At 32.7% G+C, this 13,636-nt stretch overlaps 1 protein-coding gene across 7 annotated transcripts in view; it reads left to right on the top strand.

Moving 5' to 3' along the window:
* The window catches only part of kug (FAT atypical cadherin kugelei), a 349,347-nt gene that overhangs the window by 234,237 nt on the left and 101,474 nt on the right, over window positions 1-13,636 (top strand). For all 7 annotated transcript variants that reach the window (XM_081973260.1, XM_081973258.1, XM_081973257.1 and 4 more), the window contains exon 12: window positions 9,602-9,809. In XM_081973260.1, coding sequence (XP_081829386.1) covers window positions 9,602-9,809 — 208 coding nt within the window. The remainder of the gene's footprint in view (window positions 1-9,601; window positions 9,810-13,636) is intronic.

Raw genomic sequence — 13,636 nt, 5'->3', positions numbered from 1 at the left:
CTAAAAGGCATGTTTAACTACAAATTTGTTAGTTTTTTCTTAATGTCAGCTCGTTTTTGTCTTACACAACCGAAAAAAACAACTAAAAAAAATTCTATGGATCTTGCTTTGCAATAAAAAACTTTTGCACATTTTTTACTTGCCTATCAAAACTCATCTCAGTATGTACTGTTTTAGTGGAAATCGGCTACAAAAATCTTTAGATTAACTTTCTCTGTGTTTTGAGTAAACTTTGTAATCCCTAAACCAATTGAACTAATTTTAAAGTTGTGGATATACAATGTGGATAAGAAAATGATAAAATATTTGCATAGTTACCTAATACATATAATAAGTACAACAAAGATTATAGATTCATTTTCGTTTCACTAATGGTATTTAGGAAAATAATTTTTTGAATCATATTTTGCTTGATTCTCCTACTTTGGTATACTAACGAAGTATTTGTATTTTTTACGGTAAGCAAATCTGCACTAATGCAAATTATTGCTGTAATTTGCCTGTGATTGGTTCAAAGTAACAATGAAATAACGGTATTGCATCCATCAAGTTTTATTGCCTGGTCAAATTAGAAAATTTGACAGGTGTCAATTTTTTTACTGATATCAAATTTTTGACTTCTGTCAAAATAAAAAATATTGCCTCAAAAAGTTAAGATAAGAACATCCAAGCCATTTTGCTCTATCTCATTCTGGTTAGGAGTAGTGACACTTAAAAACCTAAATGTGTCATTTTTGAAACGTCAATATCTCGAAAACCGTTGTACATAGGTATAGGTTACGATACATGAAAAATATTTAAAATCGATAGAACTATTCAAAAATACAATAATATACAAGGTGTTCCAATTGAAATAAGCAAGTTAACATCAACTTCCGGTTAAACTGGAAGTGACAGTAAAATCAAAATATTTCTAAAACATAGCACTCTCATATTTATTTTACATCTAAAATTTCAAATTTCTATTAATATTGGATCCCAATAAACTTTTAATGAACGGTTTGGGTGGCTAACCTTGTATATATGTATACTCGTACATCGTATATTTCAAAAACTTGCACCCATGTCACTTCTATATTGTGGGTAATTTGTGATTGTCCTATATGTATGCTATGTATTAGCTGTCATGTGCCATACGATAGATAAATAAATAACGTCAAAACAGAATCTTGAAAATCATATGATCGTTATTTAGTTGTACTTAAAACTGTTTAAAATGTCAACCTTAACGTCACGTGATAGTTTTTGTGTTCAAGCTACTGTTTTTAAGGCACGTGACTTTTTTCAACGTTAAAACAGTGTCCTGAAATTCAGGTGACTCTTTATTGGTTTAAACTGATATTATATAAAATTTATAAAATGTCATCCGTCACGTGACAGTTTTTACGCTTAGACTAATATTTTTAAAGTCACGTGATTCTTTTTAAGGTGCAAATGGTCACGTGACGATTTGTAATCATCAAATTTAATTTTAATGTTCACGTGACTCTCTTTACATTACAAATGGTCACGTAACGATTTTTAATTATCAAATTTGTTTTTAAAGGTTTAGTGTCACTTTTTTAACGTCAAAACGGAATCCTAAAGGTCATGTGACTGTTTTAAATCGCAGAATTGTATTTGAAAGGACACATGACCGTTTTTTAGTTTTAAACACTGAAACGCGTTACTTTTTAAATGTAAAATATCTTCGTAAACGTCACCTTACAGTTTTTACGTTTAGATTAATATTTTTAAAATCACGTGATTCTTTTTAAAGTGCTAATGGTCACGTGACTCTTTTAATATTAAAAATAGAATTCATATAAATGAGTTAAATCTTGAACTGACTTTTTGAAGTAAAATGTAGTCAAAAATTGTTAAAAAGAGTCCTCCTTAAGTACTATAATTTTTTCACTCTTAAAATTGGCGTTTTTTTTAAATATTTGTTAGAATTAGATTAATTGCAGTAATACTTTGTTTTTCAATTTTTTTTACAGATTCGATGGTAAACCTACATGAAATGACTATTTCGAATACATAATTTATTTTGAATAACTGTACTAACTACTTACACTTATTGGGTCACCCTGTCTAGCGTTCCGTTAGAAATTGAACCTGAAACGCTAGATTCTGAAAAGGAACGTGATTAAATGATGATGCTTTTATAAATACACTATCTTGCTTTGCTAGCTTTTGATATATTCAGTGAAACACAATTTATATGCCTGCAGCAGTTTTTTTATTGAACCTAATTTAAAAGTGTAAATACCAATATTTTTAACTAAAAGACAATGTGAAAACTTCACTGGTACTCAAAAATCAAAAACCCTGTCTGCAAACTTGCAGATACATTTTCTTTTTTTCCTTTGGAAGTAAGTACACAATTTAAAAATACCAAAATATTATTTACATTTCGACATTCTGTTGCATTCCAACTGGTACAAAATGCGATTCGATTTTTAAATTAATTAATTTATTTGATTCAATTCTTCTCAACTTTCATGCTAAGAAAAAGCGTTTAGACCTAGAAAACCTAGAAAAGATAAGTTTGATAGGGCAAGTTGTTATTCTGCTAGTGATTTTCTAATTGTTTTTCAATTCAGTTTTAAAAGTAGGTATTGTCAAACGAACTTCCTCAACAGATTATTTCATTGTAATGCCTGTTATTTGTGTGTGGTTTCACTTTGTTAGACTATTTCCTTACGAAAAAAGTTTGATCTTCAGTCCACAAACCACTAAACTTTTCTCTTTCTGATAAAATCTTGATATTACCACAGTCTATTTTAGTACAACCCTACAAATTCAACTCAGGTTCACATAATACAATCGAATATATAATGCAGACTATTTTATATCCTGCACAAACCAGAAATTATTCCTATTGACTTTTCCAACCGGAGAGCCCAGTGCAACCTAGCTGGCTTTCTAAACTAGTAAACCTCTCAAAAACGCCGCTCTCTCTCTTTTCCACAGGGAATATCGAATCTTTTTAAGTTCTATTGAATTTTATAGCTGAGCTGTTTTCGGTGCCCGGTAGTTGTTCGCTTGTACAGTAAACAATCCCCCAGCAACTTTGCTTTTCTTTTACGATTTTCCTGTTTTCAATGTCCTTCTGCGTCACTAAATTAACAACTCCGGTCAGGGATTCCTATTTCAATTGGTGCCTGAAAAATCGGTTCGGGTCGCACGTAATGTTTGCGTTCAATTCGATGCAATTCGAAAACACAATTGGTGGACAGCAAATGACCGTTAAAAAAAGGAGGAATTGAACGTGTTTATTAATTTTTCCCAGTAAAGTCTGTAACTGTTTTTTGTCCTTTGGATCTTCCATGTCCAAAATTGCTTTCACTTTGGCACTGTCAGGTTTTAGTCCATCTTTGGTACTTTACTTCTGGTACCCCAAACTTACACTTGTTTTTGTTGAATCTCACATTAGCACTTTTAGCTCTTTCAAATACTTCCTTCAGTCTGTCATTGAGTTGCTTCTCATCAACTCCCCACACTACGATATCATTAATGTAAATCTCCACTCCTGGAAAGTCTTTCAATGTGTCAGTGAACATTCTGTGGAACACCTCTGGTGCAGAACATAATCCCTATAGTACACGTAAGTAACAATACCAACCATAGTGTCCTGCATTGAATGTAGTAAGTAATTGACTTTCTTCAGCCAATTTTATCTGGTAAAATCCCTTGTTTCCATCCGAAATGGAAAATACTTGAGCTCCATTCATTCTAGCAGACAACTGTTCAAATGAAGGTAATGGATACCTTCCTCTTATAACTACTTTGTTTAGGCTTTGAGGATCTAAACAAAATCACCATTCTGTTGATTCTGCCACTTTTCGAATAATGTTTATTTCTTGCATACGGTCCAATTTTTTTTCACTCCATCCTGCAAACTTCTTTCCTAAGGGGTTCCACCACTGGATCAGAATTGTCTTTAATCTTGATTGTATACCTATTTGTCTTTCATCCCACCAATACCTTCTAGGAGATAAGCATATCTACTAATTAAGTCACTGAAAGAGGAAGGACTTAGGCTTGAATAGTTTAAACTTCTCTATTAAAGGTAAACCTATTATGTAAGGTGCTTTGAACTTGACTACCTCAAAATCCACAACATGAGTTTTGTTATTATTAACAGTACAAGGCACTGTAAGTTTTCCTACCACTTCTATTTTAGTACCACTGTAACTTTTCAGGTTAACTTTTGAAGTTTGGAGAGACATTTCTAGAAGACTCGCTATCTCTGAGTTAAGTATGTTCACATCAGCTCCTGTGTCAACTTTGCAGTCAATGTTCTCCAATTGTAATTTTCTGGTATCATTCTTATATACTACCAACATGTCTTGTTTTCTTTACCATGCCAACGAAAAAATTATCTTCTGAATCTGGGTTCTGAACTTCATGTACTCTTCTTGGTATCTGTCCCTCCACTGGTCTATTTCTATACATTTTAGCAAAATGGTTGTACTTTTTACAATTGATACATATTTTTCTGTATGCTTATGCACTTATTCGTCTCATGTTCCAATCCACAAGATCCACTTTTTTCTAACTTACTATTAGATCTTGTATAGTGAAATTTATTACCAATGGAGTGCTTTTAACTGTTGAACTGATTTCTGGAAACATTTTTATGGTAGCCACTACTGTACCCTTTCTTTTTTACAACTTCCACTTTTTGCCCTTCTTCAGCTTCAATTTGTCTGGATCTTACTGAAGCCAACTCTGCTGTATGGCATATTTCAATACACCTGTTTAGATTCAATCTTCTCTCCCTCAACAATGTATCTCTTAGTTTTGAATCCAGTATACCACAAACTATACGGTCTCTTATTAAACCGTCTCTCAATTCTCCAAAGTTACATATTGAACTCATCTTTCTCAAGTCTGTTACAAAAACATCAATAGCCTCACCGTCCCTCTGTTTCCTTCTATGAAACAACTGCCTATTTATGGTTTTATTTTCTTTAGATCTGAAGTAATTTTCCAAGTGGCTCAATATCTTTTTCCAGTCTTTTCTGTCATTATTTGCAATATCTAATGTGGCGTGCTTCAGGTCTAATAATGTGCAGTAGTATTGCAACTTTTCTTTCTGAAGTCACATCATTTTAATTCCAGAAGCTTCCATATACAATTCAAATTGTTGTCTCCATCTTTTGAAGTTAACTGTAACATCCCCTTCAAAGGAAAGTTCACTTGGGGGCTTCAAACTGTCCACATTTTTATTTCTAACCTCAACAGCCAGATAAATTTCTTCTCTGGATTCTGAGTTTCTCTTGATCCTTGAACACTTACTCCAGCAACCATATCATGACAGGCGAGATATTTAAAGCATGATGTTTTTGGTTTATTTCTTGTTGATCTAGTCCAGTATACTGTAATTTGATAATTTTAATAATGATAATGAAGTTTTATAAGTAAATGCTATCGTTGTCAACCTCTGGAAAGCTGTAAAATCTACATCATAAATTGAAAAAATTACTAGATAGAGTGAATTGCCAAAAGTCTATTTTTTGACTCTTTTTTTCTTTTCAAAACTGGCTTGAAATTGTCCATCAGCAAATAAAATTAGATCGGTATTTTTACACTACAAAATGACTGTCTTGAAGATCTACGTACTGAAAACAACAAACAGCAACTCACATGCTTCAAAAGTTGCTTTTTTCCTTTTTGCATTTGTCTGAAAAGCCATCTTTCTGTCATTACTGATTAAACATCTTGTTTGTGAATTTTCAGGTGCAACAGGAGTATCAGTGACGCTGATATATGAGCTTTTTCAAATTTGTGAAACTGAATTTTGCATAAAACTTCTTATCGGCGTCTGAATTTCTGCGAGGTGTCGCACTATTTCTTTTGAAATGTGAGGAAGGCATTGACGTATATTTCGCTTGGCAAAGAATCAAAGCGCAGTAGTTCTCGTTTTGACAAATGAAATACCCTCGGAGATTTAAAAGACGCGAACGTTTGTGTGAAATATTTCCTGAGGGCGGTTTCCAATAGAAAACAAGTTGGAAATTGTAAACTACCGTCCGGCTTTGAAGAATGTGTTGGCTTTGTGTGTATTTGCGGGACATTTTACACCTTAGAAGCTATTTTCCTGTCAGTCACAACTAAACGCTCAATACGAAGAAATACTCCAGTTTTATAAAACAGTCCGAGCAATAGATTTAGTTTGTAAAACTCGACAAGAACGTAAAAATAAAAATGTCTTTTATGTACTCAAAAAGGAACTAGACGTAACAAAGTTCGTTCCTTTTTAGCTGACTAAATAAGAAATTCTGGAAGGAACAAGTACACATCTTTATTGCTATGGGGCATAAATTGTGCGTAATACTCAAAACGAGAAGGAAACTTTGTTTTCGTTGGAAACGTGCAAATAATAACTGAATTTTATGGTATCAATTCAGATACTAACTAAACAATAGTCTATTGCTATAATCTTAATATTTTCACAATGTATTACTTTTAATACCTTATTTCTAGAGTGTTTGTGGTGGTGAAACTGGAAACTACAAAATCGTACAATTAAAATTTACTTTTACAATATACTCTCGCCTTGAGTGGCTTTCATCTTATACAGTGTGGTGGTGGGTCCAGGTGGTCCAGTTTTAAATGTCAATAATTCACCAATCCATAGCCAATTAAAAAATAAGTTGACATTCATTATGTCATTTTCCTGAAAAGTGCTTCCTAAGGAAAATACATTCTTTCAAATTTCTGTTTAAAAAATCGGTTTTTAGTCATAACTGTCAGACCGTTGGAGCAATATTGATCAAATTTGGAACAAGCACTTTATTACGGGCAAAGACCCAAAACTAACCCAACCCAACTTAAAAATTGGAAACGGAAAATTCACTTAAGAAGTTTAAAAAAAATATTATTGTAGCCAGTTTTCATAGTTTCCAGACAAACTGAAAGACTTTAGTTTTGAAAATTGACTTAGAAAAGATAAAAATTTTAGAAGCTTAAAAATTGTGTTTGTAACCAGTTTTCATGCCAATCGAGAGACTTTAATACTGAAAATTGACTTGTAGACATAAAAACTACTTTTTCAAGAATTTGTTACAACAAATTCATACATTTAAAAGTGACTTGAACCCCAAAATAGTCTTGAAAATAGTCTTAGATGCAGGACATTGACATTAGATTCATGAAAATTGTCTTGAAAACTAACTTTTCGTGCTTTTTACTTTGCTTTTCATTTTCTTCGAATTCTGGACTAATTTTAGTGCTTCAAAACTGCTTTCAGCTTGGAAAATCGAGTTTCAAGACTATCTTCACCAAGTTATTGACATAGCAAACTTAAAAAACAATTTTTACATTCTTCATAGACTTAAAATGGCATTCCAAGCTTTGTCACAATTAAATCGACTTCTAGACACCTCAGTTCTAAAAATTCGGGTATTTCTTAATAAACTAGACTGTTTTTAGTGTTTTAAGGCTGTTTTCAGTGCCTCAAATCGAGTTTTAAGACTATCTTTACAAAGTTTTTGACTTATCAGGCCTAAAAGCTAGTTTGTCCACAGACCATAGTCTTGAAAATGTTATTTCAAGCTTCTTCACTATTAAATTGACTTCTACACTACATAGGTGCAATAAATTGTAGCATCTCTAACAAATTCAGACTGTTTTTAGTGCTTTTTAAGACTGAAAAATCGAGTTTAAGACTATTTCCAAAAGTCAAGTTTCAGTAATAAAAGTAAAAAATGCTGTTGTTACCAAATGCTACAATAATAGTCTTGAGAACTAATTTTTAGAAATAAAATAGTCCGAAAATTTAATTTACTTCTAGACTTGCTGTCAGGTCCAGAAAATTCAGTTGTACACCAATTAAAGTCTTGAAAATATACTTTTGGACTCTCTTTTGTCCTAGTAAGGTCCGTTCTAGCGTTAAAAGTCAACTTTTATACTATTTTTAGTAGTAAAAAATGAGTTTCAGGCACAATACAATCTTTGTCTTGATTTCCGGACTTTTTTTAGTTCTTGAATGCCAGTTTCAGACACTTAACCAGGATGGCAGTCTGAGAAAGCGAATCATAAGACCATTCCTAGTAGTAAAAAAGTTTTTAGACTATTGAGTACAAATTTGGACGTTCACAAGTCTTGAATGTTCAGTTTTAAACTATAAAACGATTTTTTAAATGGAAATTTGGAGGACTGTATCTTCCTTAGGAAACGTTTTTCAGAAAAATGACACAATGCAAGTCAACTTATTTTTTGACTGGCTATCAAATGGTGAATTATTGACACTTAAAACTGGACCACCCTGTATATTTAAAGTAAAGCCATGATTACGCAACTTTTCTCCTATTTAACCAAAACTGTATCTCTAACCGTTTCCAAGACCCCCATGGTGGGAAACGGTTAGAGATATAGTGGTGGTGGCTTCTTATCCTGGACACACTGTATAGTGAAAATTAAAGTAAAATGCAGTGACGTAACAATGTAATAGAAACATAAATGTTTTGAATAAAAAAGAAACATAAAAGTTTGTAAACATCTGCTTCTTTATTTGACAAATTCAAAATATTTACCGTTTCTGTGAAGACGTAAGTGTACAGTGTGATTCCTAAACCTGAATTATCAATAATAAATAAATAATATATCAATAACCTAAATATCAAACCTAAACATATAATATATCAAATATTAACTTTTCTCAAAATTGTGTCTTGATATTTTGCCTTGAAATACTCATGCACAAGTTCCAATCCCAATGCTCGTAAATCAATTTACCACCGAAATCCCACAAATAAAATAAAAACTAAACCAACGGTCTGTCTCTCTCGTTCTGAATAAGTTTGGCGATCAATTTTCTCTTTTAGCAATCCTTTTCGAACAAAAAAGCCCAATCTGTTTGCCATCGGCTTTCAATGCCCTCAAGAAAGACCGTGTATTTTACGGTTACGTCATTCGGAAATGCGCCCAGGTCGGTATCCGTCTGTATGTTTTTTTATTTTTTTTTTAACTTAAACTGCATTGAAAAAAGACCCCATGTAGAGAAGATTCAGGGAGAGTTTGTGCTACTTCGGATTGGGACTTATCAGTATTTTTTTCTTTTTTGTTGCGGTTTGAATAGCGAAAGAAAAGTGACTGTCCTGTTTGTACTAACCATTTTTATGTCGATGCGGAAAGTACAATTTACTCGCACATCACTAACCATAGATTGCATTCAATAGCCTGATGCCCTTATATAGCTTAATCAAATTTTACGATACGGTCCTGATCTAATCAGAGGTTTTTCCTTGTCGGAAATTTATAGTTTTAGTCAAAGCCTTTGCCGCAAAATTCAATAGGTATTCATGTCTTGATGAGAAAGAAAATCCGATTTCTTTCATCGTAAATATATAGAATTTATATTTTATGTCTTTAGCAAGTAGGGTTTCCAATTTCTTTTTTTATTGGGAGCAAATAAATTTACGTTGACGGGGGCATAAACGTTTTGTGCATTCGCAAATATGGAAAGCAATTCTTCAATATAAATGACAAAATTAATAAGCAGTAAATCTCACCCGGAGATTGAAAATTAGCTGGCACTGATTCAAAAATAGTGATATTAATCTTACGTGTTTTTATACCTTTTTCCACTTCAATACTATTTTTGTTCCAGGTTTATATCGAGGTTATAAACGAGAACGATAACGTCCCTCTTAGCGAGTATCCCGTCTATTACCCGGTCATACAGGAAGATAGTCCTGCGGGCACGATGGTTTTGCAGATCAATGCAACTGACAGGGACAAGGATCCAACTCAGAAAATTTCCTACAAAATTACCAGTGGAAATCCGGAAACGTTCTTTGCCATCAACTCCAGTTCGGGTGAGTAGCTAACTTATGTTAATCGTTTATCATGTAAAATGTTGGGAAAGAGCTGCATTTGGAAAAATGCAAATTTGAAAAATCTGGATATTTGTTATAGGTATTACAACACACGTCTAATTAATGAATGAATCTAAAGACAGGATTGCCCTAATAAACGTAACGACATTTTAATCAGTGAGATTCTTCTTGAAAGGTCATTGTCAAGAAAAATTACGTTTATTCATTTTGAGCTAACCGTCACATATCAGATAATAGATCATAATAATAAATTACGTTAATAATTATATTGAAAATTGAGAGAAAAAGATAGAATCTATGTCAATTGTAAATAAAGTAACAAATATACATAAATAGGTACGCATTCTTTAGCCATTTTGTTATTAATGATGATTCACTTTTCTACAGGGTGTTTCATATGATAAATGCGTCATATTCTAGTTTGCTATATAAACCATGATCCAAAGATATTTCGTTTGTTTGAAGAAAAAAATCTAAATGTATTTATTTCTTCGAAACAGTTGCAGATATTTTTTTTTTGGTACGTTTTTCATTTTTGAGTAAAATATAAAAAAACATGCAAAAAGTATCAATACTATTAATACTAAATCTTCGACTTTCATCACTATTCAAATTTCAAATTCTGATTTTTTCAGTTAAGTAATAACGTTATTACACACATGATGTGCATTTTACGCACGATATGGAAAAAGTTAGGTTAGGTTAGGCGTGTGTAATTCCATGAGTGCGTAAAATGCCTTAGAGCACGTGTGACGTACTATACTTTACCTACGACCAAATGGAAAGTCCTGTTTTCGCAATTGATATAATTCAGAGTAACTTTTCATTAAAAATAGCTATTTATGTAACCAGTTACGAAAAGATCGATTTTGTGTAACGAATGAATGTTTGTAGGGCGAGCGCAGCGAGGTCCTACAATTTGAATGAGTTACACAATAAGACATTTTCGAAACCTGTTGCATACATAATTTTTTCTAATTCTGACCAAAAAGCGGTAAAAACCATCTTTTAACACAAATATTCACTTTCATAGCACCTTGTATAAATAGTGACAACGACATGTTATGATGGATGTCGCCCATATGTTTCTACGGAAATGCATAAAAACAAGGAGTGATGAAATGAACTTTTTATAACTAGTTACATAAAGTAAAACGTTTTGTCACTCTAATCAGTTTTGAAAAGTGTCACTTTATATGCCAAAATTAGAAAAAGTATATTTTCAACGTATTGACATCATATTTGTACTAATCATAGGTATTATGCCACTAAAGAAAAAAATAATAACGTAATAAAAAAATCACAAATCATGTTACTTAAATAATTATTAGTGTTTGTATGGTGACATTACAGTTATTAAGAAGAAAGGGAAAACTTTCAGTAATATTACTTGATGTGTTTGCTATTGCAGATAATATTCTAGACGAAGTGGTAGTTACTTAAAACTGTATGAACAATGCATTACGCGATGATCTCCATCTAATATACTCTGATAAAGGAAGAAATGTAAACAAAATCAATTTTTTCCAACATCACAATAGTTTGTGGCCGATCTTAGAACTGTGCGCTTTTTTTACAACTGCGCGTAAAGAGGTTCATTACGTAACGGAAAACTATGCGTAATTAGCTATTTACACTGAGGTCGTAGGTAAACAATTTGACGGTGATGTTTTGACACTGAAACATCAAAATTGAAAACTACTGCACTGGAAGATGGTACTTGAAATTGTTTTAAAAGGTTCGACCAACATTTCGAAAATTGACGAAAGAAGGTACTTTTTTAAATATTGGAAGGAACCTCTTCAAGATGGAAGCAAATGTTTAGAGTTGTTAAAACGTACAGACTAAACTAATAAAATTTATTAAATCATAGATTTTCTTTGCAGAAGCACTTACAAGAAGCGAGATTCTTGTGTGACATTTTTCATCGGTATAAAAGTATCTAGTGACCGGACACATAATAGATGTTTTCTCATATTTACTAAAAAAAATAGTTCTTGGAACAAAACTTTGAGTAGTATTATTGGTTGTGGAAATAAGTATTCTTCGGAGTAAAGAAAAACGTTATACGTATTATATTAAGTCTAACCACGAAATCCTCGTTCTACCCCACCCAATTCAATTAAGGTACAATAGTGATTTGAAATTCATTAACCCCTGGCCTGACTCAAAATTTTATTACGTTTCCCCGGTTTACAAATTGGGCAGACTCCACCTAAGTATATTAAAATAGCCCTATTCATTAACGTAGAGCTTGGCCCTTACATTCCGCCATTATAACCGCCCGGCAATAACACGGAATGTCACGAACCGCTCGTTAGAATAAACTAAGACCCCTGTAGGCCTCGGCAGCCTAACTTAACCACACAACAAAAAATTATCATACAGCCCCCCAATTTACATCAGACCGTTAAAGTTTGGGAACGTTCCGGACCTCTATAACAATAACGCTAAAATCCGGAGGAAAACGGGCCAAAAATCTAGAAACATCGTCAGGCCTCGACAATTTTAATTTTGTTCTAGCAGTATGATAGTTTTGTGGTGACACTAATAATGGTTTTGATACCTAAAAAACCTGAAGTTTCAGTGGAAAATCTACCACGGTCCACGGAGAATCTAAAAAAGAACACAACGACGAACTGACTGAAGTAACACAGTTGCCACTGTTATTTTAGTATCTAAATATACACGAAATAGGTTTAAAATGATGTTCGAGAGGCCCAAAAAAATTGTCACATGTCACTTTTTTAAGATTTTTTCTACTCCTACAGGGATACTGGTTCATTACTTAACAGTTTGGAGAACGGATAAGTAGTAAGTGTGTAAAGAAATAGACCAATTACAGCTAATCTTGAACGTAAACAAAATAATTCTTCTGATTGTCATCCTCACTGACAGTTGGCATCAAAACATTGCATTTTGGCTTATGTTTTGAGGCAATGAAAAAGCCGTTCAAGTTTCAGTTTGTGTTCAATTAAAGAATAAAAACATCTACCTTATTATATGATAAAGCAAATGATACAAACTTACAATTTAAAATGAATCAAAACACCGCCCTCTGTACAAGAAAGCCTAGAATATCACTTTTAATGGCGGCGTTAGCGGTTTTTGTTTTGCACACAAATCTATGCAGATTCAGTAGAAAATATGTTTTTTTTTTTTTTTCGTGTAGTTGGAGCGTGTGTTTTTTCGTAGGTTAGAACCCTTTTCCTGGAAAGTACAACAAACTAATGTGAAAACTGCTCAATCAAAGAAAATTTGGAAATCCTTGAAGCTAGGTAAGCAAAACTGGTAAATGGGTTTTATATTATTACCAAGACCTTTCTTTTAAAATGTAAATGTGCCAATGGAACTTCTAAAAGCTGTCCTGTTTCTTCAGAGTAAACCTTTGTTGCTCTCAAAATGCAGGCGGCCTCAAAATGTAACTCACATACATATGTATGTATGTAAAGCAATAAGTTTACTGAATGAGAAAGCATATTGTACTTACCACTGAGTATTGTGTTGGAGTAAAATCATTCCAGTTCAAAGCTTTCAACCACTGTTGGGTGCGAGCAAGGTCTTTTGGAAAGTAAAAGACTGACACTTTTGGGCCTTTCACCAAAATGCTTTTACAATTTGGCAAACAACAAGTGGACGGCATATTGTAGAGGCAATAGAATTTAAGTTAAAAAACCAACAACAAATTATAGAACAATGAAGGAACAATAACAATAGTGATAACACAATAAAATGAACACAAACTACACTTTCACTAGAACAATAAACATACAGTGCGTTTTTTTTAACGCGCAACATAGGATTTC

The sequence above is a fragment of the Ips typographus genome, linkage group LG2, assembly GCF_016097725.1.
Source record: "Ips typographus isolate SLU linkage group LG2, UJ_Ityp_2.0, whole genome shotgun sequence".
In the NCBI taxonomy this organism is placed as follows: Eukaryota; Metazoa; Arthropoda; class Insecta; order Coleoptera; family Curculionidae; genus Ips; species Ips typographus.
The sequence above is the reverse complement of the archived record's forward strand: the minus strand, read 5'-3'. Positions and strand labels throughout refer to the sequence as shown.